This window comes from Lynx canadensis, chromosome F2 (genome assembly GCF_007474595.2).
Source record: "Lynx canadensis isolate LIC74 chromosome F2, mLynCan4.pri.v2, whole genome shotgun sequence".
Lineage (NCBI taxonomy): Eukaryota > Metazoa > Chordata > Mammalia > Carnivora > Felidae > Lynx > Lynx canadensis.
Window position 1 is genome coordinate 71,272,467 of NC_044320.2, and position 27,369 is coordinate 71,299,835.

A 27,369-nucleotide genomic window follows, 5' to 3' on the forward strand; every position below is an offset into this window, starting at 1 on the left:
GAAAAAAATGCTATACAAATAATCTAGTCTCGTCGAACTATTGGATAGAAAAAGGCACGTGCATAGGCTGAGGCGCACGTGCCTTTAAAGCACCACCAGTGTGGCCGTGAGGTGGGTGCAGGCATTCCAGTCTTCCCCTCCCCCTTGTAACCTGGGCTGAAGTTTTTGGACAGGGACTCTGCCTTACTAAATGGAGAAAAGCCACAGGCTTTTCCACTAAGATCAGAAAGGGGATGCCCACTACCTCCACTCCTATTCAATACTGTATTCAAGGCAGTAGCCAATAAATGCAAGGTAAGAAGTAAAACTATCTCTATTTGCAGATGATATGACTGCATAACAGGAAAACCCTAGAGAGTCAATTAGAAAATTAATTCAAATGAGAAAATGAAATAAGTTAGCAAGGTAGCAGGATATAAAATTAACATACCGATGTCAACAGCTTCCATTTACATAAACCATAACCAGTTAGAAGATATTAACAGTAGAGAAAACTTCTTTTACACTATCAACAAAGATTAAATTCTTAGCAATACATTTAATAAAAAATACGTGAAAATTATATGGAAATATTTAAAACCTTTTTAAAAAACACAGAAATAGAGTTAACATACTTGTTTTTATGTATGTATGTATGTGAGTGAGAGTGAGAGAGAGAGTGAGAGAGAGAGAGAGAGTGAGAGAGAGAGAGAGAGAGTGAGAGAGAGAGAGAGTGAGAGAGAGAGAGAGAGAGTGAGAGAGAGAGAGAGTGAGTGAGAGAGAGAGAGAGTGAGAGAGAGAGAGAGAGAGCACGTGCAAGTACACAGGGGAGGGGCAGAGAGAGAGGGAGACAGAGGATCCAAAGCGGGCTCTGCGCTGACAGCAGAAAGCCTGATGCAGGGCTTGAACTCGCAAACCATGTGATGGCGACCTGAGTGGAAGTCGGATGCTTAACCTACTGAGCTACCCAGGTGCCCCTAGACATCCTAGTTTTTAGATAGTATGGTTCAACATCATATATCATGAATTTGTAAATGTTACACAATATAAATAAAAATATAAACAAGCATTTTAAGGTGCTAGGCAAGTCAATACTCAACTACATATAAAAATAAACATGCAAGAACATCCAGGAAAACACAAAAAGTAAAGTTTTGAGGGGAAACTAGAGATACCAGGTATTATATTACCTATACCAGATATAAAGCCTCTGTAAGTAAAACATGTGCTTCAGGTTCGTGAGTAGACAGACCAAAGGATTAAAACAGGGCACAGACAGAGTTCTAAATAAATGTGTACATTTAGTATGTGACAAGGATTACATCTCAAATCACTAGGGCAAAGATGGACTTTTTAATAATGGTGCTGGAACAATAATATTTGGAAAAGAATAAAACTGGAACAACCAAGTATCGTTGTGCTTACACCATACACAAGAACAAACACCAAGTGGATTAAGCACCTCAACACAGAAAATGAAACCATGCAGGTACTGGAGGAAAACAGGGCAAATTCCTCTTTAATTTGGGGGTAGAGAAAAGCTTTCTAGCTATGGTTTAAAATAAATAAATAAATAAATAAATAAATAAATAAATAAATAAATCGTATCCAATACAATGAAAGATTAATAAATCTAACTACATAAAAAATGTTTAAGTTTACAATGCAATAAAAATATAAAGTCAAAGGACAACTGAAATGGGGGAAACACAGCTGCAACATCTAACCCAGAGGACTAATATCCCACAGATAAAAAGGACTCTTCAAAATTGAAGGAAGCAAAACAGAAAAACGGGCAAAGACACGAAGACACAACTGACAAAAGAAGACGTAAAAATGGCCATTAAACTTATGAAAAGATGCTCTACCTCATTCACAATTAAAATAAAAAAAAACAACTAAAGCCAAATAGAATTTCTCACAAAAAGGGAACCCACCACACTACACTGGAAAGGTTGAGGGGAGAAAGGTGGTCTCGCCCACTCTGGGTGGTAATGCAAAGGGGCACAACCCTTAGGGAAGGGAATTTAGCAATACTTAACAGAACTACACGTATGTTTGCCTTGGGATCTAGCAATCCCATTCCTAGGAATTCACCCTCAAATTATGCCTCCAACAGTTTGAAAATATACAGACAAGAGAATATATACCATAGCACCGTCTGTAACTATAAAACATCAGAAGCCATTTACATGCCCACATACATAGGAAACTGGTTGGATAAGCTATGATACAGCCATGCACTGGAGTGCTACACAGCAGTAACAAAGAATGAGGAAGAACCCATGGATTGATGTTGAGTAACTTCCAAAATACAGTATTATTAAACACCAAAGTGCTATTTTTATGCATAGGAAAACAAACAGCTGCTACTTCTGTGTGGAAGAAAGGGGAAAGTTACATACATTTTATACATATAAAATACTTTACGTATATATATTTACACACACACACACACACACACACACCTCTACATGTTTCTGCCAAATATTACAGAAAGGATAAATCTGGGATTAATGAGAAGGTAAGTAGGAATGGGGTGGAAGGGAAGGGAGAAGGATGCATCTTTGAGTATCCTCTTGAACAAGTTCGGACTTTTGAACCATGTGAATATTTCATGAACTTGAAGAAAAGAAAATAAATAAGATCAACAAGAATGGTGAGGAGCTAAAATGGAATACAAACACAGACAGAAACTAAAGACCAACTGAGTATCAAATAAATAACATAACCACGCTGAAAGGGGGCAGGAGGAAGAAAAGAACTAAGCCAAGGAAATTCTGAACCAAGTATTTACTTAGCTTCTACACCCTTTGGCTAACTACAACAAATTCTAAACAAATACTAAATGAACTTTACAGTTGGTACGCTTCTTTTTCCCAAAAATATGGTCTAGTAATTTGGAAAACATTTCCTATATATTATAGGACTGACATATAAGCAAATATGTTAGGGATAATAAGAGCCGGGTTTCTCGTGGCTGAAGAACGGAGTCAGGAATATTGGAAGGGAAAAGGAGAGAATGAACCCCATGGTGCTGCTGATATAAAACCACAACTATCGCTCTAAAGGCGCTGGTGTTCATTGTCTTTAGGTAAGTAGATAGGTAGGTACACAGAGGAGTGTGTGTGTGTGTGTGTGCGCGCGCGCATACATAACACATGTGTTTATGTCATGCATACGCACACACGTGCGTGTACATGCATGTACGCATGCAGGTGGCCCGCAAAGCCCCATTCGCTGAGAGGCCCCGGAAACAGTGACTCCCAGCGGCAATGAGCACACCTAGCACTCACATCTTGGTTTCTAAATGCCGTTCTCCAGGAGACACAACCAAGCCTCCTTGGAGAACCTTAAAAAGAGAAATTGTAAGAGGAGTCTGGAATATCCTCTGGTGCCAGAAAGTAAGGAAGTGCTCAAAGAAGGATGGGGACAAGGCAAAAGGAGACAGGCTCCAGCCTGGAGGGGCTCCTGTGGGCCAAATCTGGGATAATGTGAGCAAAGTAAATAATGATATGATAGTAAAGAATTATGGCCCATTGAATAAAATAAGACCCCACAAGTCTACACAGCTGTAAAGAAACAAATGAGTAAGAAGGTCAAAGCCCTCCTTACGGTGGAAACCCAACTAATAAATTTAGAATGGGTGATGGAATTAGTAAATCACCACTCAGCAACCATGATCATAGCTAAAGTCTCAAAATACCTTTCCAGAAGACGCCTGTCAATTACAAAAGGGAAAACAGGCATTCTCTGTTCTATTTTTGCACTTTTTCTGTAAATTTGAAATTATGTCCAACTAAAAGGTTAACAGAAACGGTTAATTGTATGGAAATTTTAATTTCCCTCAGAACTCAATAATATCAGACAGAAAAGCTCTTTTTTAGAACTATGTTTGCCTCCTCTCACATGACCAACGAAGGATGACAGGTCTCCCCGGCCTGGCGGTGGTTCCTGGTCAAGAATGAATCAGGCACGTCAAGCCCCACTGCCACATGCTGATTTGGATGGAGGCCTATCCAGCGGTGCCATTTGGTGGGCACTGGTACTTAAATGTCTTTGCTCTACGTTTTATTTGATAAATCTACCGGGGAACTCTCTCTGGTTCATTTAGTTACTGCCTCCTTACCTATCCCGACACTCTCCTTATACGACTAGATGGAATCGCGTCATATGTATAATTTCCACCTGTGTACGTACGTTCACCGTGCTATGAGTATAAAATGATGCCAACACCCATCTGATATTGACCGAGCAATTTTGATCGCTGTACTCTGCAATTCACTGACCTCTCACACTAACGATGGCAAGAGACTTCTTCATCTTTTTACTTGATGAAAGGTGTTGCTCACAGAACTTCAGAACTACATTAGTTTATCAACACATTGCCAGTTGCAACAAGAGAGAATGACAGAAACCGTGAGGTCTGATGCTTTCATATTCTAAAAGGAGGGTTACATTTTCTTAGGCTGCTTTGACAGCAACTCCCCAAAGCCTCTTTTAAACTCTAAAACTTATCAGAATGATGCTTGAGTTCCTTGCCTTACAAATTTTTCATTTAATTTTTGCGTCATTCGTGAAGATGTCTGTCCTTGTTCTGCGAGTGTTACTTGGGTTAGAAAAGGGCTGCAGGCTCCTTCAGCAGGATGACTCCTGATCCCGACAGTGCCACCGCCTCCTGAAAACGTGCCTGGCCCTACATCCACAACGCGGAACAACAACTCACTGGCGTTGTTCTTCAGTTAGGCGTTTTTAAACTTACGCAATTCAAATTCACTAAACAAAAACAGACAAAATCACAGCTCGCTGCATTTCAAAAATGTGAGGGATGTCACGATTTTCTAGAGACTTTGCCTGATAGTAGAGATCTCATCTCAAGTGCCTGGCCATCTTGCGCACAGACAGAGGAGGGAGGGTGGCCTCACAGAGTAAGATTCATTCTCAGAGGACAGGCAAATGTCACTTTGCTCACTTTTCTACTATCGTGTGAGGCTTTAGCCCTTCTAAAAAGGATTTCTTGGTTATACGTGAAAGTTGGCCGACTTTTGTACCAATTACACGTTTCCCAGAAAAATTAAATTCCTAAAATTCTCAAAGACACAAAAGTTGGGAGGCAACAGCCTGCAAAGCACTAAACAAGCCGCACCAAAACTTCCCAATTCCCAGTTATTTTTTAAATCCGTATTGAGGACTTTGAAAATATATCCCCCGATTAAAAATATATATATATATACACACGTATAGATATATATCACGGTTTACTTACAAGTTTTTGTATTTCACGTAGAATTCCTCAACTTCTATCTCCTCTCCAGAGTCCTTCTGCAACAAAAGAAAATTTCAGGCACGTGCTCCAAACCAGCTACCAGAATATTCCAAAAACGATGATTTACTCCCACGTGAACACAAACCAGGGGCGACGAAGGCAGCTGTGGATGTTCTCGAACGGATGAGCACGTCGCGAGCGGTAGGAGGCCGGTGAGATGAAGACTGACGCGCTTCGGCCCGTGCGTGCTACTCGATGTGCTACAGCTTCTGAGACATGAATCATTTTAACTCCTCCCTAACCACATGCAGCTTCATTCACAACAACCTGACCCCAAATCTGGCTCTGTGCCAAACCCACAGTGTTAAGTAGACGCCAAGTGTACCATTTTCTCAGGCAGCAGCCAATTAGCAACTGCTCTCCTGAATGCCATATGTATTATTTTTGGCTGCCTCATGGCAACTTTACATTGTGGGTTTTGTAATGTTTTAAAATATTTAAAAGACATTTATTCCTCCATATAGTTAATAACTCCAAACAAGAAACCATGTAAAACTAAACCTTGTTCTTACGCTGTAATTTCAGTGCATCTCTATTCCCAGTTTTAGTTTCACTCAATGGTACAATTAAAACCTCTCAGACAAGATGTCTCACACACATAGCAGCCAAATAAAATTAACACTCCCACTACTACACGTAGGTAAGGTTAAAATCGTGATATGCATCGGCCGAACCAAGAGTTCAGCGGTGAGACTATCTAGACCATCTCCCTTGATCCCACCCTCCGCAGGGTGTGAGGAAGATCCCCTCACGTGATATTTTAAGTATCTCTCTCAATATTTTTTTTCCCCTTTTGCTTTTGGGCTGTTAAGTCATAGTATGTAATTTTCTCCTGGGACATTTGATCAGATAAATCGGGGATATAAAACGTAAACACCACTTATAGATGTTTAGGGATTGCTTTTACACTCTTACAAGAGCACCCGAGCCTGCCTTAAGGGTCACGCTTGGCTAAGCCGCCTCAGAGATGCTGCGAAGAAAATTAAGGCAAGTAGGAACACGGGAGAGGACAAACAAAGGAGCAAAGACTTTTCTACTGGATGACAGGCTGGCACAGGATCTGCTCAAAGAGGCTACAATTTCCCTCAATCCCCAACGTTGAAACTACTACCGAAGACTGTGAACCAAAACTTTTCTTTGAAACTCTCACATGTGTTGCTTAAACCTAAATTGTAAACTGTTTTTCCACCAGCCTAGAAATCAGCAATTAGAAGACAGGATATTCGAGAGTGCGGTCAAAGCCCATCACTAGCTGGTTCTAACCTAATCATCTATAAAGGTCATAACCATAAAGCAGCTTTTGAAGCAATTTTTCAGGACACCATCAATGTCCATAAACTTCCAGTTATCCAAAATGAAAAGGAGTGTTTGCTAGATACCCAGCAACATAAACCTGGAATTAATTTAGAGATAAATTCTAGTCAATCGAGGGACAGTCCATCTAGGACCAGCCTTACTCTTTTCCAGCCCCGATATTGCACCTTCTGCTCACACATTAGAGCAGTCAACTGAAGATTCCAATAGAAAGGAAGGCCAAGACAAGACAGAAGACAACCAGGGTAAATGGAAAGCCAAGATGAGCCTGGACCTTTTGACAATGGTCATAGCATATCATGAACTTCAATCCTGGAATGGAATTCAAATGTGTCGTCGACTGCTTTTACTCTTTTGAAGCTAACGGCATTTCTTTCAATTCAGAAAGAGTGCTTCAAAAAAAATATGTATCTTTGAGACGGTAAAAAGACAAGCTTTATCATTTCTAGGCTCTATTATTTTCTGATTTCCTCCTTCCCAATCTTTCTTCCTATACAGTCTTTTCCCTGTCATTCTAAATAGTCTCGCCACCCCGTAATTTCTAAGTGGGCACCAAAGCACACAGGATTAACTCTGGAACAACAGGGATAGTTTCCATTCCGTCTCAATCCTGTTGCCAAAAAGCTCTGACTCACAGCCATCAACTGTCTGTCTCTGACGGTCATCAATACCCATTTTCTTGTCTTGACTGGCTGTTCCTCCAGGAACCTGCAGTGGAGGTGCCTAACGAGAGGGTCTAGAGCTGAGAGGAAGCAATTAGGTTCCAAGGCTTCGTGTGGTAGCACTTGGAGCCGGTGCAGAATCCTACTGGGGCTTTTCTTCCTTCCTTCCTTCCTTCCTTCCTTCCTTCCTTCCTTCCTTCCTTCCTTCCTTCTTTCCTCTCTCTCTCCTTGTTTTTTAATTTTTTATTTATTTTTGAGAGAGAGAGAGAGAGAGAGACAGACAAACAGAATGTGGGCAGGGGAGGGGCAGAGAGAGAGGGAGACACAGAACTCAAAGCGGGCTCTAGGCTCTGTCTGAGCTGTCAGCACAGAGCCGGATGCAGGGCTCAAACCCACGACCTGTGAGATCGTGACCTGAGCTGAAGTCAGACGCTTAACCGACTGAGCCACCCAGGCACCCTTATCAGGGCCTGTTTCTTTTGGATATCCCAAATTATAAGCCTGTTCTTCCATTCCCTGACCACACATATTGGATCACCTTCTTGCGCCTTGAACAATGAGTAGGGCTGTTTTACACTCTTTGTTTCATATAAATACAATCCTCCTGACTTCTTCTGCTTTACTAAAAGCAAAACAATTAACAAAAGTAAGTGAATGCGTAAACCCTTGGGAACACCATTTTAATTATTCACTAAATGGCAGTTTGGCCAGGCTTTGGTGGGAGTGGAAACAGCCCCAACAACTACCCCCAGGCCCCAACTTTCAGATACCATTCTGTATCGGGAATAACCAATGAATAACGGACTCAAAGCACTATTTCTATACACGCGCACACACACACATACAAAGAACCAGAATATTTATTTCTGAGCCCTCTAAAGCCCTCAAATTTGAGAGCCCTCTAAAGTAATTTAATGTGTTCAATAGACTAGTTTTTTAAGTTTATTTATTTATTGGGGGGGGCGGGGGGGACAGAGAGAATCCCAAGCAGGCTTCTCCTTGTCAGTGCAGAGCCTGATATGGGGCTCTATCTCACAAAACCATGAGATCATGACCTGAGCTGAAATCAAGAGTCAGACACTTAACCAACTGAGCCCCCAGGCGCCCCTCAATAGAAAATTTTAGAGAACTGTGTATATCTTTTCATTAGACTCTAAAGCTAGCCTATGAAAATCCTTATTATTCATATGAAATTTTAAGTTCCACATATTAAGCCATACTTGTTCCCATCACTCACAGGAACCCAAAACCTCAACCGGGCAATAAACTGACTCCTCTGGCCACCTGGATTCTAGAATAGCAGTCCAGTAAATGATAATCCTGTAGCCTAAAATAATGAATGACCTTTCCCAAGCATTCTATTACTAAATTAAGCAGTCACACTGGAAAACAAAGCTAAACTATAGTGCCAAAAGGGAAAATAATAAGTTGAATAATTTACAGCAGAAAGACAAAGCACCTTGATAAAGATATCAATAAGCAAGGTATGAATCACTTCCTACTTGTGACTCAACCTACTGTATACTCTAGCAGAGATACCAAATCGTAGTTCACCTTGGGAGAAAATAGGACATAATAAATGCGATGAAGAGTTTTGCCTGCTTTACATACTATTTGTTGTTGTTCTTGGTGGTGGTGGGTTCAGCTAAAGAGGATTAAAACAAATACCCTGGAATTTAAAATAAGCTCTTAAGAAAACATATCATGAGTTAACTTAAAGAAAAATAAAGAATTTCAGGGAATACCGCCAGAATTCACTTTTACAACTGTTTTTGACCTTCCGATACAAAAAGGATTTGAATTATTCTCCAAGGACAGATGCCTCCAAGCAGACAGGGCTACAAGACAGGCTAAATGTGGAAAACAAAAGAATTAACTGTTGTACAATCCAAAAGTCCTTTTTTTTTTTTTTTTTTTTTTAAACAAAAAGGGAGAGAGTGTGTGTGCCAGTGGAAGAGAGGGCAGAGACAGAGGGAGAGAGAGACAGAATCCCAAGCAGGCTCCACACCCAGGGTGGAGCCTGACATGGGGCTCGATCCCACAACCCTGGGATCATCGCCTGAGCTGAAATCAAGAGTTGGACGCTCAACCAACTGAATCACCCAGGCGCTCCAAAAGTCCATGCTTAAATCTACCTCAGAATTCAAACACAAGTATCAACTACATCCCTTTCCATATCCCATACGTCTAACACATATGAATTTGAGTTTAGAACAACATACGTGCCCGAGCCATCCCGATTAAACATGAGGTGAATTACAGAGGCTCTGCCAGATGAGCTCTGCGTCTGCATGACTCCATCACAATGGGCCATGCTTCTCAGGCTTCAGTGATGAGGTCAACGGACTTTGAAAAACATTATCTGAGTCCCCACTATGTGTCAGCACCATGTAGGGCAGGCTCTGAGAGCTCACCGCAGGTTTCTACGGTGCTGCCAGGGGGAGATAAAGGTACCTTCTTACAGCTACTCCTTCAATTATTCATGGTAACAGGACACAGACCAGCAGACATAGCTAGAATCCACAGGAAGATCTCAAATTTCCTTTTGTTTCTATTTGCCACACTTTTTCCCCAATGTTCATAAAGCTGATAACGAAAGTAACCATTCCAAGAACATTAGCAGTTTAAGAAGTCAGTACCTGCTAAGGTTTGCAATGTTCTAATTATTTTTTATCGCCCTTTATGAAAAATACCAGTAATGTACAAGCAATTCAATGAGCTCATCTCTTCTTTACTGTAAATCACACCTCAAGGCATGTTTCCCCTTCCAGAGAAATTTTCCATTCATCTTCTCCATCCTAAAATTCACCAACTCAACAAATATTCCACCCCCATATACACTTAAAGTGAATTTTAATCTCCTACGATAAAACAAACCTGGCTGTCCATAAATGGTAACAATACCTATTTCTAACTGTGGGTACCTACCTTTTAAGGGTAACGAGAAAAGAAAAAGCTGTGAAGTGGGCAAAGCAGAAAGAAAAAGCAATGTCCTACATAATGCATAGTCTAAGTAGCTCTGAATAATAGAGCTAATTATAATTTGCAACACCCAAATCTGCTGTGTATGCCTGCTGAAGCACTATCAACTGAATGAAAATTAATATATCCCATCCAAACCACATGCTATTTACTCAAACAAGTCACTTCAATTCTGCAGAGGGGATTATTCCTTAAAGCACACCAAGTATTTAAATTTTACCATATATCTACAAGTCACAAATTAACAGTTCCAGAGTCATTAGCAGGACAAAAATGCAACCTTTCTAATGACTTAAACAGTGCTCATTTCTGCTTGAACAGGGGAGAAATTTGGTTGAAGTTTTATCATTTGGTTCATCAGTGAGGAAACTGTCGTGTTCAGAGAGTCGACAGATAGCCATCCCGTATACCCCCCCAACCCCCACACTCAACGTGAAAATATCTCGACGTGTCATTCTTGATTATTTTCGTGGAACTAGAGTTGTATATTCTGATACAAACCCACACTCTGGAGAACACAATAGAAAAGGAAACAGTACTGCAACAAAGGTAAAGAGAAGTGCCCTGCTGGTGTAATACCATTCTCTAGGGTCTCTGGACAGTAGCTTGTGAAGAGCAAAGATTCCCTCTTTGAGAAGCCTGGGGTCTCACCTCTCTCAATGGGAAGTTACACTCTGTACACAACTCACATTTAAAAAAAAAAAAAAACAACTTATTTTGCATATCAAAAAATGAGCTTGTACTTCCACCTACCTTGAAAGCAAGTAAGAAGAAAGAGCTGCATTCGACAACGACTCAAGCTGAAAGACAGATACCCTGTATCTAAAGGACACCACTTTCTAGAGACACTGGAGATTGTATGTCAGAATGTGGAGATGTAGCTCATCTCGATATCTGTGTAATTCTTCAAACAAAACAAAGCATTTGCTCTAACTGGGCAAGAAGGGAGCTAGCTGGTTGGGATGAAATGAGGAATCTCAATCAGTGGAAGACAATACAGGGTTACTGGACTTCTTTGTCACAGGGTAGATGTGCTCCTCAATGACAAAGTTATCAGACTAGTGACAAGTACCTAGATTTCACCTTTGCAGATCAACACAAATGCTGAAGAATTTTGAAGAATAAGTCATATTATCTTCAAAAATTACACTTTGCACTGACAAAAAAGAGATTAATGAATATTTTAATTGTACATGAAGAAATGTTATGAAAAGTATGAGAAAACACCTACTCACTAAAATGATAAACTTCCATCCTGGGGCGGGGGCGGGGGCGGGCAGGGAACTTCCCTGAGGGAGATGAGAGGTAAATTCATGTTTATGACTTTTACGAATAGTATTTATGAAAAAGGCAGCCTATAACTCTAAAAGCCCTATACATTTCTTTGGCGACTTTTGAGTTTCTTGCCTACTCTAAATCATGTCACAAAGCACTGACTGTCTGATATATTTCAGTTTCATTTGGGGCTAAATATCCCGGAGTTTTACATTTGGCTAACAAATCAGACAGGATTAGAAATATCACCAGAAGTTTTCTTTTATAATAGTGAATTTTTTCAAGGAAATTATAAAGCAGAAAATAATTTAAGAGTCCTACATACACCAGAGGTTTTGATCACTCCAAATGGTGCTTACCTGTTTTTTTATTGAACGACTGCTCATGATTTTTTCTACCACTGGACCTTCTGCATCAACAGATTCCTAAAACAAACAAACAAACAAAAAAGTAGGCTACATCAATCCAAGTGGAAAACATTTCATTCCAAGCCATCAACACAAGAAATCATTCCTTTTGCATCTACCTCTGTACGTTTTAAATTCATACCCTTTAAATCATACCCTTTTAGTCGCTGGTGGGAAACAGGATGGTAGAGAACAAGGCTCTTGCTCTCCAGACAGGCAAAAGGAAAATCTGTGTTTATTACTTCATGATTATGTGGTTTAATTACGTGGACTAGCGGGGTCCCTAAAGCCAGAGAGCATTCAGAAACTCCAGCTGCCAAGAGAAAACAATCTCTGCATGACAGCAGTCAAAAATGTAACTTTTGGGGCGCCTGGGTGGCGCAGTCGGTTAAGCGTCCGATTTCAGCCAGGTCACGATCTCGCGGTCCGTGAGTTCGAGCCCCGCGTTGGGCTCTGGGCTGATGGCTCAGAGCCTGGAGCCTGTTTCCGATTCTGTGTCTCCCTCTCTCTCTGCCCCTCCCCCGTTCATGCTCTGTCTCTCTCTGTCCCAAAAATAAATAAACGTTGGAAAAAAAAAAAAAATTAAAAAAAAAAAAAAAATGGGCAGGGGTGCCTGGGTGGCTCAAGTCAGTTAAGTGTCTGACTCTTGGTTTTGGCCCAGGTCAGATCTCACGGTTTGGGAGTTCAAGCCCCATGACGGGCTCTGTGCTGATAGCGTGGAGCCTGCTTAGGATTCTCTCTCTCTACCCCCCTCTCTCTGCCCCTCCCCCGTTCATGCTCTGTCTCTCTCTGTCCCAAAAATAAATATAAAAAAAAAAAAAAATGTAACTTTTCCTCATCTATACCCATGGGGTAAATATCCGCATCATTCTGTTATCGTAGGCAGCTTTTATCTATGTTAGCCACGTAAAACGTTACGTAACAACTTAACATAGCACAAAGCACCAAATAGAGTAAAAAACTGCATCCAATATACTTTTCAATGGGTTACCAGTTTGTTAACTGAAGTACAGTAATAGGAACAGAGGGGCGTTAAAAAAAAAAAAAAAAAAGATCTTTACAATGATCAATCCTACCTTACTGCCCATATTTTATACAAACTATTTTACCCATCATTTACATTGCACAGAGAATAAAGTATGCCCTGCTGGGTACTACGAGGCAGTAATTTCATAAAGGGGTTCTGACGGTGCCTAACAGCAGGAGACAAGCTTGAGCGGTTTATTAAAGTCCCAGAAGCTACGGCCCTGAATTCTTCAGAGGTAAATTCAGCCTCCTTGCATCGTAGCTCTGACTCTTCCTCAACACAGACCATTAATTCTCCAAAACTGTGTCAAGTTACGTATCATAGGCTTATATAAAAATGAATTTCAGCGAACAGGGCTTTGTGAAAGACACTGCTAAACAACTCATTTCCCACAGCACGTTAGCCAACAGTAAATGAACGTTCTCCGGCTCAGAGTCCAAGGCTTCCACGGAGCTTTTGGGACTCCAGCTATCAAGTCTCCAGTCCACCTTCCGCGGCGTGCACAAGAGCCACGCGAACGGGCCGCTGACCTGCTGCTCTGACTGCGAGGTGTTGGAGGGGGAGTCTCTCCCAGCAGCATCTGCATCATCTGCTTCCTCGTCGGAAATCTTGAACTCCAAGTCTTCCGTGTATCGCTTCCGCTTCACCTGCCTGCTGGAACGTCGCTTCTAAAAACACAAACACAAACACAGACACAAACACACAAACAAAAACAACAAAGCAGGTGTAAAAAGCCGTCACTGATGCTCTTTGTAACCTCTCTCGGGATGCGAAGAGATACATTTTTAAAAATTAACCTTCAAGTAGAGCTGATAACCTTATCCCTGTAAGTCACATAAGAAACCACAGGGGCAATGAACATAATGGAAATGGGGGGAAATCACCACTCCCAGCTGGGGAATGGGAGACCTTCAGCTGGGGAATGGGAGGAACAACCAACCTGACTCCTTACTCAGGCAGTGCGCTGCTCAAAAGGGGAAACAATACAGAAGCTGGGCGATGGGTATATAGGGGTTTGTTACACTTTTCTATTTTTGTAGGCTTCAAAATTTTTCTAATAGAAGATCCAAAGAAGTGACGACATTAGAAGCTAATCAGTAGATTATAAAGTTCTATATAAATACTGAAATGGTATTTCAGAAGACCATTTAAATAAAAGGCTTGATTTTAAGCTTGGCCCTAAAAGAAACAGACTTTTTGTTCAAAATAATTCTATATTGTTTTGACCTTTTTGGTAAAGAATTAGTTTTGTCAGTTAATTAAAAATGAGGCGAACTGACCTTTCATTAATGTGTGTATTTGGTAAAACCTAACCTGACTGTAAAACGATACATGTGAGTTTTAAACCACTGATAAATATAAGATTACAACTTATAGATGAGTTCATGAAGCACACAGAATAAATAAAAATACTGAGAAATGAACACTTATGAACTTTTTTCTAAGAATTATGAAATAAAACTTTTTAAAGAAGCTTGTGAATTGTAAAGTTGGTCAGTAAGGCAGAGCGAGAGGCGAGCAAGCCCCCCCCCCCCTCCGCCCCCGGACCGTGTAGACCTAGGAGGAACAAGCAAGGGTGTACGTGGCTCCAGTCAGGACCAAGGAAGCCCAGCACCTTGTCTCAAAGGGTAGGGCTGGCCGAGTTTTGTTTTCTTACGTTTCTGCTCTCTCTGCTCTCAAGAGGGCATCGGAGGTAGCTGACGACACAAACTCGGTTGAATATGACCATCAAATGAGTCGTCTGAGGCTCTGAGCCCTTAGTCCTACACAGCCGTGACTGCAGAGGTGCAGTCCGACCCAAGGGGATGTGGGGTAACATCCTATTAACAGACTTGTTAGTGGTTTAGGCCAGTGGGAGTAGCAGCGGGGGCCAGAGGTTCCTCTTCTGGCCTTCCAGGTCAGCCCCGCCCAGAAGCAATTCCAGGTCAGGGCAGAGCAAGAAGCAGCAGGGGTTCTGCCATCTGTGACCCTCCCGACGTCACGGGAGGCAGTTTGACCTTGTGAGCCCTGGAGTTGAGTGCTGAGTTTTTCAAGTAGCCCCGGTTCTCACTAGGTGACCTTGAACAACTTATTTTGTGGACCTCAGTTACCTGGTCTGCAGAACGGGATTCATGACAGCTAACTACCTCCTAAGTATTCTGTGAAGATCACATGAGGGAATTAGATCGCATGGCAGAATTCACGTAAAGCATTTAGAACAGAGCATGGTACATACTAATTCCAGATGCAATTAGTAGGATTAAAGTCATCATTAATTAGCTCTACCTTGCCAAAGAAAAATCAGGAAGCACTGGGGCTACAAGGCCAAGCTACCTTGCACAGCTTCCTTTCTCTCTACCCAAAGTCGATCCAAGATAACTCCTGGTCTCTCAATCTCTTTAAGATATAAAAGGCTGTTATCAGAAACAACATTCTCATTCTGTGACATGTAGCATACTATCTGTATTTCCTTTAATAGGTCAATTTAACTAAATTGCCATGGATTGGTCTGTATTTTCATCTTGTTTGTCATTACCGTAAGGGGAGGAACGTGCCACTAATGACGCATCTGTGATGTTTTGTCAGGTTTCCCTGGTCGGGGCCATGTCGAGGTATCCTTCCAGCCCCAACAACTAAACGCCCTCAGCTAGAGTCTGAGACAAAGCCACTTGATACCAAAGCTCACTACTGAAGAAATGGTCCACTACAATAAAACAGGAAGCTTTTCTTTTTTGGAATAGAAATCTATGACTGGTGGGTATAACTTTCTTAGCTATGGAAGCTTCTCCTCGCATCAGCTTGGTGTTACAAATGTGTGCAGCGGTGATGGGGTTCGTTGGTAGTGGACACGAGGCCACTTCCTAAGAGCGAAAACCCTCAAAATACAATTACAGCTCCATTTTCTGAAAATTTTCCATGGTGCTATGGCCGTCTCTACCTTCTAAGTAATAATTGATCTTAAGTTCATTAATTTTGGGTATCAAGAGTCCTTTTACAATTCCCCAACATGAAATTAATATATGACATAACATGCTTCTCTTATGGTCTGTTAAACGGTTATCTGAAAGAGTTCTGTGAAATCAAAATGTAAGCGTTCCCTTTAAACCACACCTCAAAACGTCTGAATTGACACTATCTGAATTGACCTATTATTTTATGGGTCAACTTGTTAAACTTGATTGGTTGAGAAAAGCTACATACAGTTAAAGCAGCCATACTCAAAGAGAAGATTTCAATGTGTTTCCATGATGTCTGTTGTAGTATTTGGTGACACAATTTTGAGTTAAAATGATACGGCATTTACTGGTTTAAACAAATCAATCACAGAACTTTAAACCCTTCATGCATATCCTACCGGAAGAAACAACAAACAGCAGCAAGCATCACTTCCTGTGTCAGAGACACAGAGAAAAACCTGCCTGCAAAGTCAGATCTTCTTGTGTGGTTGCTTGTATTAGCTACTAAACCCCTAACAGTTAAGCACTAGCCAATTAGAAAGCATGCACTAATGTTCATTTGAGTTGAGTTGAGTTTTTCTGTAACTGAAATGCAGAAGGAAAAAAAAAATTAGTACTTCCTAAAGTCCAATGGATTCTCTAGTAATACAAATACTTTTAAGAAACAGCAGCGATATTTGTGAGAGAACAAGGGAATTTTCTTGGCCTGTGTGAATAAATCTTTTTAATGTTGTCTAAATACTACTGTCAGAAAGGTCCTAGTTTAGGCAAACACGATTCAGGAAAAAAGACCCTTGAGCATAAACATACAATGCAAAATCATTAAAATACTTTAGTTTAAAAGTCCTCAAGCAATTAAAAGATGCCCACTTACCTTGCCTATCTTTTCAGTGACGTATGAAAGGAAAAGCACAAAATTAACCCCAACTGCCAGAGGTGTCCCAGGTTAGTTACAGAACCACACCAAACCACACCGCATTCGTCCACACTCGTGCTCTCTTTCCGCTCCCTCTCAGGCCCTCTTAGCCTAAGCCATTCTGTGACATTACAGCTACCAGGGAGTTCTACTGAAAAACAAACAGACTGGCAAAACAAAAACAAAAACCAACCCTGTCTGACATTCTTTAGAATAGAGCTGCACACTGCCAATTTTTTTTTTTTTTTTTCTAACTTTCAAGCAAACCGGTACAGGTGTAGGTAGCCAGTGCTTAGTGTGGACTGAGCGATCAGAAGAGGCAAGCAGGCCGTTAGGGGCCGACTTCTATTCTAGCAGGACTCCTCAGTGACTGCTCCATGATAACTCAGATGTCATTCACAGAAGTGACATTCCTAGCCATCCCAGTGGACCGCACTGGCGTGCTTCCAGAGAATGTAACAAGGAAATAATTTTTAACGGTCATGTGCAGGGACTCTTACCTTATAGTCCAATCAGGGAAGGCAGTGCACTCTACACACAAGAGCCTAAAGCCCTAATGCTTATTTCGGTTTTTCAACTGCTTCCTATAAAATTCTCCAAAAGTCAGGAGAATCTAACACTGGGAAGTTCTGCACAATTGCCATCCAGAGAGTCACTAACTTGTTCACAGAAACTGGATTATTACATGACTAAATGTCTCAACTCTGGCCACCGGATGTCAGAACACTTAAGACGAGCTACAGATTACATGTTGGTTTCTTGTTCTGCAAAATAAAAGAATTGACAGGCAACCAAACTTCAGAGAAAATCAGAAATGTGAAGGAAGCTTTAAGTGACCAAGTATCTTAACATTACGCTAACACTAATATACACATAAACAGCGGAAGGGACGCTTGCAGAAGTAAATGAAGATACTCAGCTTTATCTATCCCGGAGTCAAAGATGACAAACCCGAGACGTCGGGAGTTTAATTTCGTGTTGGCCCCCTAGCTCTCATTGCTACGGATGTGATGTTCCAGACAACAACAAAGCCATCTTTAAAGCAGCTCTATAACAAAGACAGGGGAGGTCTGGTGTACTTGGTGTGCGGCTAAAGTTACCCATGCTAAATAACCAAGGCTTGGGGTCAGAATGATGGTATTACCTGAACACCTGGGTCCTCATCTTCTTCAGGAGGAGGAGATGCTGGGGGCGTTTTGTCTAAGTCTGAATTTTCAGAACCTTCTGTTTTTCCCTTGTTGACCTTTTTCTTCAAAGCACTTGCTTCTGAATCAGGTTTCTTATTACTAGAATTCAAAGTGGATCACTTAGTGTTCACTTTTTAATGAGGTTTTCCACATGCCCCATGCCTTATATTTCCCACATTAATATCCCGAAAGTATCGATGACAACTGATAAATCAATGCGTGTTGGCCACTTACAGTTAAATGGCACTCTCAATTAAGTTTTTATGGCAAAACCCCATACTGATGACCTTTGGCAAATACCTGACCTAATTAAAGAGAAATTTCATGCAAAAACTCCCAATACCACACAGAGTACATTTGTTATCTAGACAATGCAAAATCCCTGCCAGTACACCAAACCATAGTGAAAAATCAGATTAAGAAGTCGTTTTGCTATCAAATTTTTAAGGCACAGGATACGTTTTGTTTTGTTTTGTTTTTGAACGTCAAGGAAAACTAGACTATAATGATCATTTCTTTGTGTCTCTTGCAGAGAGTTTTAAAACTCCTATTTAAGCCCTTTTTATAACCAACACTGCTAGGTGTCCTCCATTATGTCACCCAGCTACATTATTATCCGACGACAGCCTCTTAAAATATAACAAAACATATGGCAATTTCCTGTTCTACATGATTTTACTTAATGCTGTTTTCTTAATTTAAAATAAGCTTCATTTTGGTGCTGGGCATTTTTTTGAGAGAGTCACAGTAGCCTTTTTTTTTTTTTTTTTTCCCAAAGCTAGGTCTCTGAAATACAAAAATACAGCAAAAACAACCCCAATAATTAAAGTGCGTGTTCCACAGTATGTTTCTGCCAGACGTTAACAGGATTGGAATGTTACATAAGTCAAAAGACATGAATGAACCTTGAGAAAATATTTTTTTTTTTAAATTTAACTTTACCATTGGCTTCAAAACCTTTATGTGACATTCTTTTAGAATGTACGCTTAGTGCTACTTTCCATTCCAATTTCCAAACCGGACCCAAGGTTTTCTAATATTAATTATCATGTTTTGCAACGTTTAAAATAATCAAACCTCAGTAATGGTTATATTTTTCTATTTCTAGAAACCATAAAATTCTAATAAATTTGAAAACACGGTATTTTAAAAACCTTTACAAAGTTTATTTATGAAACTTCATAAATTCCCAGAAAAGTGTGCTGACAGAATGCATTAAACAGCATATTTTCTCAGCCTCAGCTACTACAAAAGACACCAAGACATCTCTATGCTTTCATTTAAGTAAAGCACATGTCACGTAAAATATTTCAAAAGTATGTTAGCAGAATAAAGTATCCATCACCTGCTTAAAACGTATCTTAGTAACGAATAAAATATTTGGTAGTCCCAAACTAGTTATTTTTAAATACTCAGACCCTGTTCTATTTTGTGAACATTTTAGCAGGGTAGATAGCCACGTAAGGAAATAACTTACAAGAATTCAAGATTAGAGCAAACAGCAGTTAGGTTTAAAGAGTTCTTTTAATTTAAAAACATTTTTAAAAGGCAGTGTCCTAAAAACTTGAAGTCCCCAAAGGTCCATGGAAAGAATAATATTTTTTAAATTAAAAAAAAAAAATCCATACAGCAGTTCCTCACCCAACTGTCCTAGTGTTTACGCTACACATGGACAGAAGTCTCCCCTACTATGAGGCTCCATTTCCAGCATTTATTTCCGCTCTAACTGCCACAAATTATACAATACTACAGCTGAACGCTGGGCCCCTTTCCTTTCATCTGCACGCCAAGAGCAATCAGATTACCCTGGTAACCAGCGGTCACATGACCAGCACCTGCTCTTTTGGCTGGATGCCACTGACTAAAGCCATCTGCTTCCCTCAATCAGCTTTCAAACATTCTCAACACCTGCGCTGCAGTGTTTTGTGGTTTCTTTTATCAAATCAGTGCAAAACTGCTTCCAAAACTTTACATATTTCTCAAATTTGTTTAAATCAGAGGTAGGCCTGTCACAGAGTTGAACCACTGCCAGGTAAAGTAAGTCGGCAGCCAGTGCCTTTCACCGTGACCTCTCTGCACCAGAGCGAGGTACACAGTTTAATTTAGTGGGGTTACCGCACCCTGTGTGAACTATCCTATAGGAGTAAAAAGGCTTACTGTCTTAAAGCCGCCAGAGCCCAGGTTTGCTGAAATATCAATTTGCTGAAGGAGAGAAGCGCTAATGATTTTCCACCTGCCCTGCCCGTGAATGAACTGCGTGGAACCTCCAAGGCTGCTAAAAGTCAGACAAGACCTCTCCAAATGCTCAGGGAAAAAAAAAAAGCCTGTAGCCAAGGGAAGCACTCATCCCAGATCTGATTACCGAAAGATTTCCAAACTCATTAGACCTTGCACTATTAACGTTGCTCAGAGACAGGTAAGCACTTCCATGCCGACACCTTCTCGTGACATCAACACACAAATCAAAAGCGTGCCAAGAAGTCAAAAAAGCTACAAAATCTTCAATGTCCACCCAAAGGCATCACAACCAAGGACAAGATAAAGTCATGTCAACTAAATTGCCTTTGCTACTGCTTTGCAATCAGCTAATCTGGATTTTCAACTAAGTGTTACATTACAACTGCTTTGTCTCCAGAAAACTAAGGTCAGAATTTTTTTCAACAAATGAGGGTAATACAGACTGTGGGTTAGGCTGATGTGCGTCAGACACGCCTTAGCTCAAGTTCCAACTCTGTCGTGTATCGCCTGTCTGTCTGTGACCCTGAGCAAATCACTTCGCTTCCCCGAGCCTCAGTTTCTCATCGGTAAGATGAGGTCAGTAATGCTATCTTCCTCCAAGATTCGTTATGAGGTTCAAATGAGATAATGGATGAAAACGTTGGCGGTATGTGACACAAATGCCAGTATTCGCACACACATCTGGAAGGCAAACAGCTGGGAACGCATTCGGGGACGCCTGGGAACGTATTCTCTGGTGTGGCTCAGACCCACTCAGGCTGAATCCACTGCAGACTCGGAGACAGAACCCCACTGCACCAAAGACCATTTCCTCTAAAGCAAAGTCCTTTACCCACAGTCCCCAGCACAAGCTGGGAGGACAAACAAGCAGACGATCCCAAGGGCCACTCCCTTCCGTGGCCACTGCTTTAGTTCAGGCAGGTGTCATTTCCCACCTCGCCTGTTACAACCGCCTCCCCGCTGCCTCGTCACCCTCGTGATCCACGGGCTGGGTCACCCGCTATCAGACTGCCGAGGAAAGGACACACGTGCTACCTCCACGGTCGCTATTTAATTTAAATCTCTAACGTTCAGAGCTAGTCTTTTATAATGCCAAAGCCAAAACGTGGCCATACAAACATTCCTCTCCCAAATTATAATTTGGAAAGCTGGCAGGCACGCACGGGGCAGCTCTTCCAGCTGGGGGTAAGAGAATGTTATTAATAAGAAACATCCCTCGAGCGGACACTACAATGTTGAGAATGGAGCCACTGAGCTGCTTGGCACAGACACAGAACCTCCGACAGCTGCCGTGATGGCCACTCGCGCGGGTTTAGCCGATGCTGGCCTCCACGTGGTGACCTCCCGGAGGGAGGACCCCAAGGGGTGAGGGGTGGGGGTGCTTTCTAATTCTAGCCCTAAATGGCCTCAGCCCCGGAGGCATGGTGCCTCCCCCGGACCCGCTCTGCCTCCCGCACTTCCTACTTCAGGGACATGGCACTGCCACCAGAACATCACCTACAAACCCACCCTCCACGCACCAGCACAGCGACCAGCTAAAACGTAAACCTGACTGCGCCGTCCTGCTTCAAGTCCGATCTACACAATGACGTCTGAGAGTCCGCACCGGCCTGCAAGGCCTTCTGCGATGTTTGCAACTGGCAACGTTGTGTTTCCACTTGCCTCGCACCCCAAACCCTCCGCACCCTCTACGTGCAGACACGCAGAATGTGCTCACTAACGGGCACACCTGCCTCTTCCACCTCCGTTCCCCTCCCGGCTCCATCTACGGCTCTGCAAGACTCAGCTAGGCCATCGCTCATTCACGAGAAGCCTCACTCCACCTACGTGAAGGAAGGTACCCTGCACAAGGGGTATTTAAAACACACAGAATACGGTGGGAGCACTACCACAATGAACTGAAACCAAAGCTCTGCGTGTGTGTGTGTGTGTGTGTGTGTGTGTGTGTGTGTGTGAGTGTATGTCTTTCTCCAACTATCACATAGGCTCAAAAGAGGAAGAAGTGTGTCTTATTTATCTTTGCTTTCCTAGTGCCTGGTCAGGTAGGTGCCTTATCAATTTTAGCAGATCGATTTAATTGCACAACACAAGTTAAGAGCGACAACAACAACAAACACGTATACGGCCCTTACCAGGCACTACTCAAAAGTGCTCTTCCCATTAACTCGTTGAAGAAAACCCGACGCAGATTCTGTCTTCATGAGGATACACCCACGAAGCTCAGTGAAATGGGATTAACATGCTACCCAAACAGAGTGAGATGCAGCACGTTTGCAAAACCGATACATCTCTATACTTCTCCTCCCTGCTCATACAGTTCTTTCATTTCCTCAGCCTTATCTCCCACTGTGGCTGGTGTCACCGAGATACAGAGCCACCCGCTCTTGAAGCTAGACAAGCCCTTCCAACCTTGGAGGAAGCACATTTTCTGGGGATGGTGCCAGCAGTCTGAAGGGCCACTGTCCCTCCACCAGCTCTATTCCATTTCACATTTTATCACGAGAGTGGGTCATACTGGTGGGCAGCTGGATGTGCTCGGGGTCCATAGCTTAGTGACATTTAGGTCACCTCTGCTAGACCAGGCTCTGAAGGGCTGCAATTGTCCCCAGTGTGATCCAAACATATGCCTTTAAAAAAAAAAAAAAAAAAGTATTTATTCTGAGAGAGAGAAATAGAGCACGGCAAGGGCAGAGAGAGGGAGAGAGAATCCCGAGCAGGATCCACGTTGCCAACACGGAGCCCGATGAGGGGCATGATCTCAGGAACCGAGAGATGGAGACCTGAGCCGAGATCAAGAGTCGGACACTTAACCAAATGAGCCACCCAGGCGCCCCGAAGCACAGGCCATCTTGACGAGACCACTGAGAACCCAAACTCTGTATTCAGAGAATACACGCCATACAGAGGGCCGTGCTAAGGCCATCCCATACCCGTTACGGAAGGGTTCGTATTCAGCTTTTAAGAGTCTACAATGAAGGGCTAAGTGACAGTACCTGAAATGGGGCCGCATCAACTCCTTCCACCTAAGACACAGCACATAGACAACTAATTCTTTTTGGTGAAAAAGAGTACAGGCTTTTTAAACAAGTAAGGGCCAGAACTTACTAGAAATCCAGCTGGCTGCCCTGACCTACTGCAAAACAGAATGCAGTCACACACTGATCAGCATCAACATTAAGGACCCAAACGGAAAGGTAGTTTGAAAAGGAACCGTATTGTGGAAGCACCTGTGATGAGAATACAGCCAGTGAAGAGGTCTGGACAGCAGGAGGGGGGCCCTCAGACAGATCCTGCAGATGGGGTGATTCCCACCACACTGGGGAAAACCAACCTTGAGGCCGGGGGTCCTGAAAGTTAATCGGATTTTTCAGAGGCTCAGGCCAAAATGTCATCTTTTAGAAGAAGAGTAAACAGTGCTGCAATATATCCTTATATTTTACATGCTTAAAAGGTTTTTAAGTGAAGAACTGAAGCTAATGAAGGAGAAGAGGGAGAGAGACGTTCCCGGCACAGGAGGTCTGCAACGTGTCGCGATTCTGAAAGATCCGGCGGCTGCCATAATAAAAACTGTAATAAGCTGTTAGGATCAAGGGCCCAATGGTGGTAGAGAGAAGAGCATCGAGCCTCTCAGCTTGAGTATAGAATTTTCCTCTACGTTTTTAAAAAAAAATTTTTTTTAAGTGTATTTTGAGAGAGAGAGAGAGAGAGAGAGAGAGAGCGCACCAGCATGAGCTGTGGAGGGGCAGAGAGAGACAGAGAGAGAGAGAATCCAAAGCGGGTTCTGCACTGCCAGCACGGAGCCCCGTATGGGACTTGAACCCACGAACTGTGCACCAGAGCTGAAAGCAAGAGTTGGACGCTTAACTGACTGAGCCCCTCCTCTCAGTCTGTAAACAATGAGAAAGAAACTTAAAAGACAAAGAAGCAAAAGAAAAAAGAGACAAGATAAAGTACTAAAAACTGAAAAATATCAATTAAGGCAACATAAAGTGGGATACATCATCAAGTAAAATCAACCCAACAAAACAAAACAAAAATTTTAAGGTCCTAAGATGAAAACTTGTTTTAATGGCTACACTAGAATGTAATAAAATGCAGGTAACAGAATAAACTGATGATGACAGACACAGAGCAAACCCTGAGCAACAGACAGGACACACAAAAGCCAACTCCTCGCCGTGAGGGCAAAGGCCCAGGAGCACTCGGGACACTGGTCCAAACGTGTGAGATGCTCCACGGGGCCACCTTGGGCAGAGAGCTCCCGGGCGGGATGGCGGGATGGGAGCAAGACCCTCGCCCTGCCCCCTGGGCCCGTCTGCCCCCGGCACAGTCAGCCTGCAGGTGCCGAGCCGCCCGGCCTGGGGCCGAATACTTCGCTCCAAGCAGGTGCCCTGCCACCCCAGCCCCTAAACCCCACCCATAAGTTCTTCACCCTACTCTCCTGGTTGAGAAAGAGAAAGAAGAGTTGAGAAGAGAAAAAGAGAGGAGGGGTGGGGGGGGATGCTATTTTACTTCTGAACAACAAGCGTGTGATTTCAGTGACAAATTAATAGGCTTTTTTTTTAAGTTCTCTGAAAGTGACTGGATGGAACACCTCTAAGACACTTAATTTAATCTAAATTGTTACCTTAAATAGCTCTTCTAGCATCAAGTACTCCTTAAGTACATTAACTATGCTAAATTTTTAGGAAGGAAAGAACAAAGAAAGTTAGATACAGAAACCTAATTTGCTTTCATTTAAAATGAAAGTATATTGCAAACAGTCATCACGCCTCATCCTTTCATTTTGTAATCAGACTTTCCAAGGATGAAGAAACTGAGGGTCAGACAGGCTACGTGCTCAGCCCAGGAAGTTGCACTGCTAGGACTGTAGCCAAAAGCTGTCTGGTTCCAGAGCCCACATTTGAGTCCTGGGACTGATCCGAAGGCATCTTCTTCGTGAGATCTCCCTAGGAGTCCAGTGCCGGCCTGGCCTTTAGGGGTATCCTTCAGGCCTCAGAAATGTTTCCTGCTGAATGTGTTCTGTGACTTGGGACGATCGCTGGCTAGCCTTATAACATAAGAACCCTGTCCTGAGGATAGCTACTGGGTTGCCCCCTTCTTAAAGAAGACTGTGGAAGGAAGGAAGGAAGGAAGGAAGGAAGGAAGGAAGGAAGGAAGGAAGGAAGGAAGGAAGGAAGGGAGGAAGGGAGGAAGGAAGGGAGGGAGAAAGGAAGGGAAAGAAAGATAGAAAGCTCTCCTGAAAAGAGCCAAATCCATTTTTAATAACGAATGTACTCTTTTTTAAAATGTCTATTTATCTTGAGAGAGAGACAGAGAGAGAGAGCAAGCGGAGGAGGACAGAGAGAGACAGGGAGAGAGGGACAATCCCAAGCAGGCTCCGCACTGCCCGTGTGAAGCCCAAGGCGGGGCTGGACCTCACGGACTGTTAGATCGTCACCTGAGCCGAAATCGAGAGTTGGACACGTGATCGGCTGAGCCGCCCATGTGCTCCAACAACGAATATATTCGGGGCGGGGGTGGGGGGGGAGGGTGTAAAAAAGACTCATCATTCAGTCAAGAATTCTCACTGAAAATCTAAAGGCTACTGAATTTTATGGATTATGGATCGAATTAAGATCTGCCAGTAACACGGAAAAGAAGTCTAGTCAGCGAATACGTTCTCTCATCGCAGAAGCGCAACACAAACATTAGCCACCCGGCACCGTGGCACAACACAGACCTGAGCACGTCGGGCGTCACAGGAGTGAGGCAGAAAGCACACCCTCTGACTACAGGGTGCTCTTCAAGCGCCAAGCGGGAGGCTCACGGGTGGCTGCTTGTGCCACGTGGCAAGAGGCTGCTCCTGCTGATGCACAGCATCCCCATGGCTCAGGAAGGGGGACACTGGGCTAACTTGGGCAGCTAGAACCGCGCTCCCTAGGTTCCCTAGATCTTCTCGGATCTGCCAGCGTGGCCGGTACGACACACGAGACACGCCGCTCACCCACATTTTAATAGCTGCCACCTACCTGCAGGGAGGTAGGGGACAAGGCAGAGCGAGTGGTGAAACCAACGAGGAGGAAATAGCACCACCCACCCCTAACAGGAGAAGCCCAAGGCCCACGACATTATACTGTTCCTGCAGAAATCAGGGCTACCCACACATAATTAGTACTCTCGTGGAAGTTCACATCGAAATAAAGAAGAAGAATGGGGTCACTTTTCCTAATTCACACCATTTCCCTAGTTGGCATGTTAAAGCTAAGCCACACAGACTTCTCTGAGAAGCTGAAGGAGGTGGTGTTCCAGACGGCCGATGCCCTCACGGTGGCTCTGCACAGCACCCAGACTTGAAGGGGCCCTCACCCGGGCAGAAAGACCTTTGTGCACCCACCACGTGACAGATTTCGCAGCTGCACAGAACTTCACACTTTTCAGAAGCACGTCCAGGCGCAGATATTTTTCATGATCACTTAAAAAATGAGCCTACGATCCCTTCTGCCCTTTATCTTCCACTCCTAACATCACACCCACATCTACTATGGCGACACATGTTCTGCCCTAAAATTCCACTTGAGAGAGACTTCAGAGGAATGCGTTCCAGAAACATCCCCCTTTGACATACCACTGCCACCCATGGCCTCCTCACCTCTCGACGTTCAACTGACGGGTGCTGCGAGAAGTGGAGGCGGGAGTCCACGCATCCTCTCCCACATAAAACCACAGTGGCAGCAGGCCACCGCTCTCCCTGGATGGCCACGCGTCCCAGGGTGGTCACTCCCACGTCTAGCACGGTAGGAGTCAGCAGAACCTGCTTTTTAAGGGTCAACGTTGTCGGGCCTTCTCCTCCCCCAAGGACTACGAACTGCACGACGTGTTGCTAAAGACAGCAGGGTCTGTACTAAAGAGCGGCTGCCGACTCTCCCTGCCTGCCCATTCAGCGGATTAAGACAAATCAGACAGAGGAAGGGACATAACGTGGCCTGTCACCGGCAAGAGAAAGATTTCTGAGGTGGCCACCCTGAAGGAAGAAAGGATTTGGGACTAAAAAGACCTAATGGCCCCCTTTTCAAAGAGAAGGTAACCTTTGAGACCAGGAAAGGGTCACCTGGTCCCATCCCTGACCTGGAGCTTGTTA

At 43.1% G+C, this 27,369-nt stretch overlaps 1 protein-coding gene across 2 annotated transcripts in view; it reads right to left on the minus strand.

Annotated features, from left to right (window-relative positions):
- CHD7 (chromodomain helicase DNA binding protein 7) overlaps positions 1–27,369 on the minus strand; it is a 172,839-nt gene that overhangs the window by 29,964 nt on the left and 115,506 nt on the right. For both annotated transcript variants that reach the window (XM_030304413.1, XM_030304414.1), the window contains 4 exons: positions 17,969–18,110; positions 13,503–13,640; positions 11,898–11,963; positions 5,246–5,301 (listed from right to left, as the gene is read on the minus strand). In XM_030304413.1, coding sequence (XP_030160273.1) covers positions 5,246–5,301; positions 11,898–11,963; positions 13,503–13,640; positions 17,969–18,110 — 402 coding nt within the window. The remainder of the gene's footprint in view (positions 1–5,245; positions 5,302–11,897; positions 11,964–13,502; positions 13,641–17,968; positions 18,111–27,369) is intronic.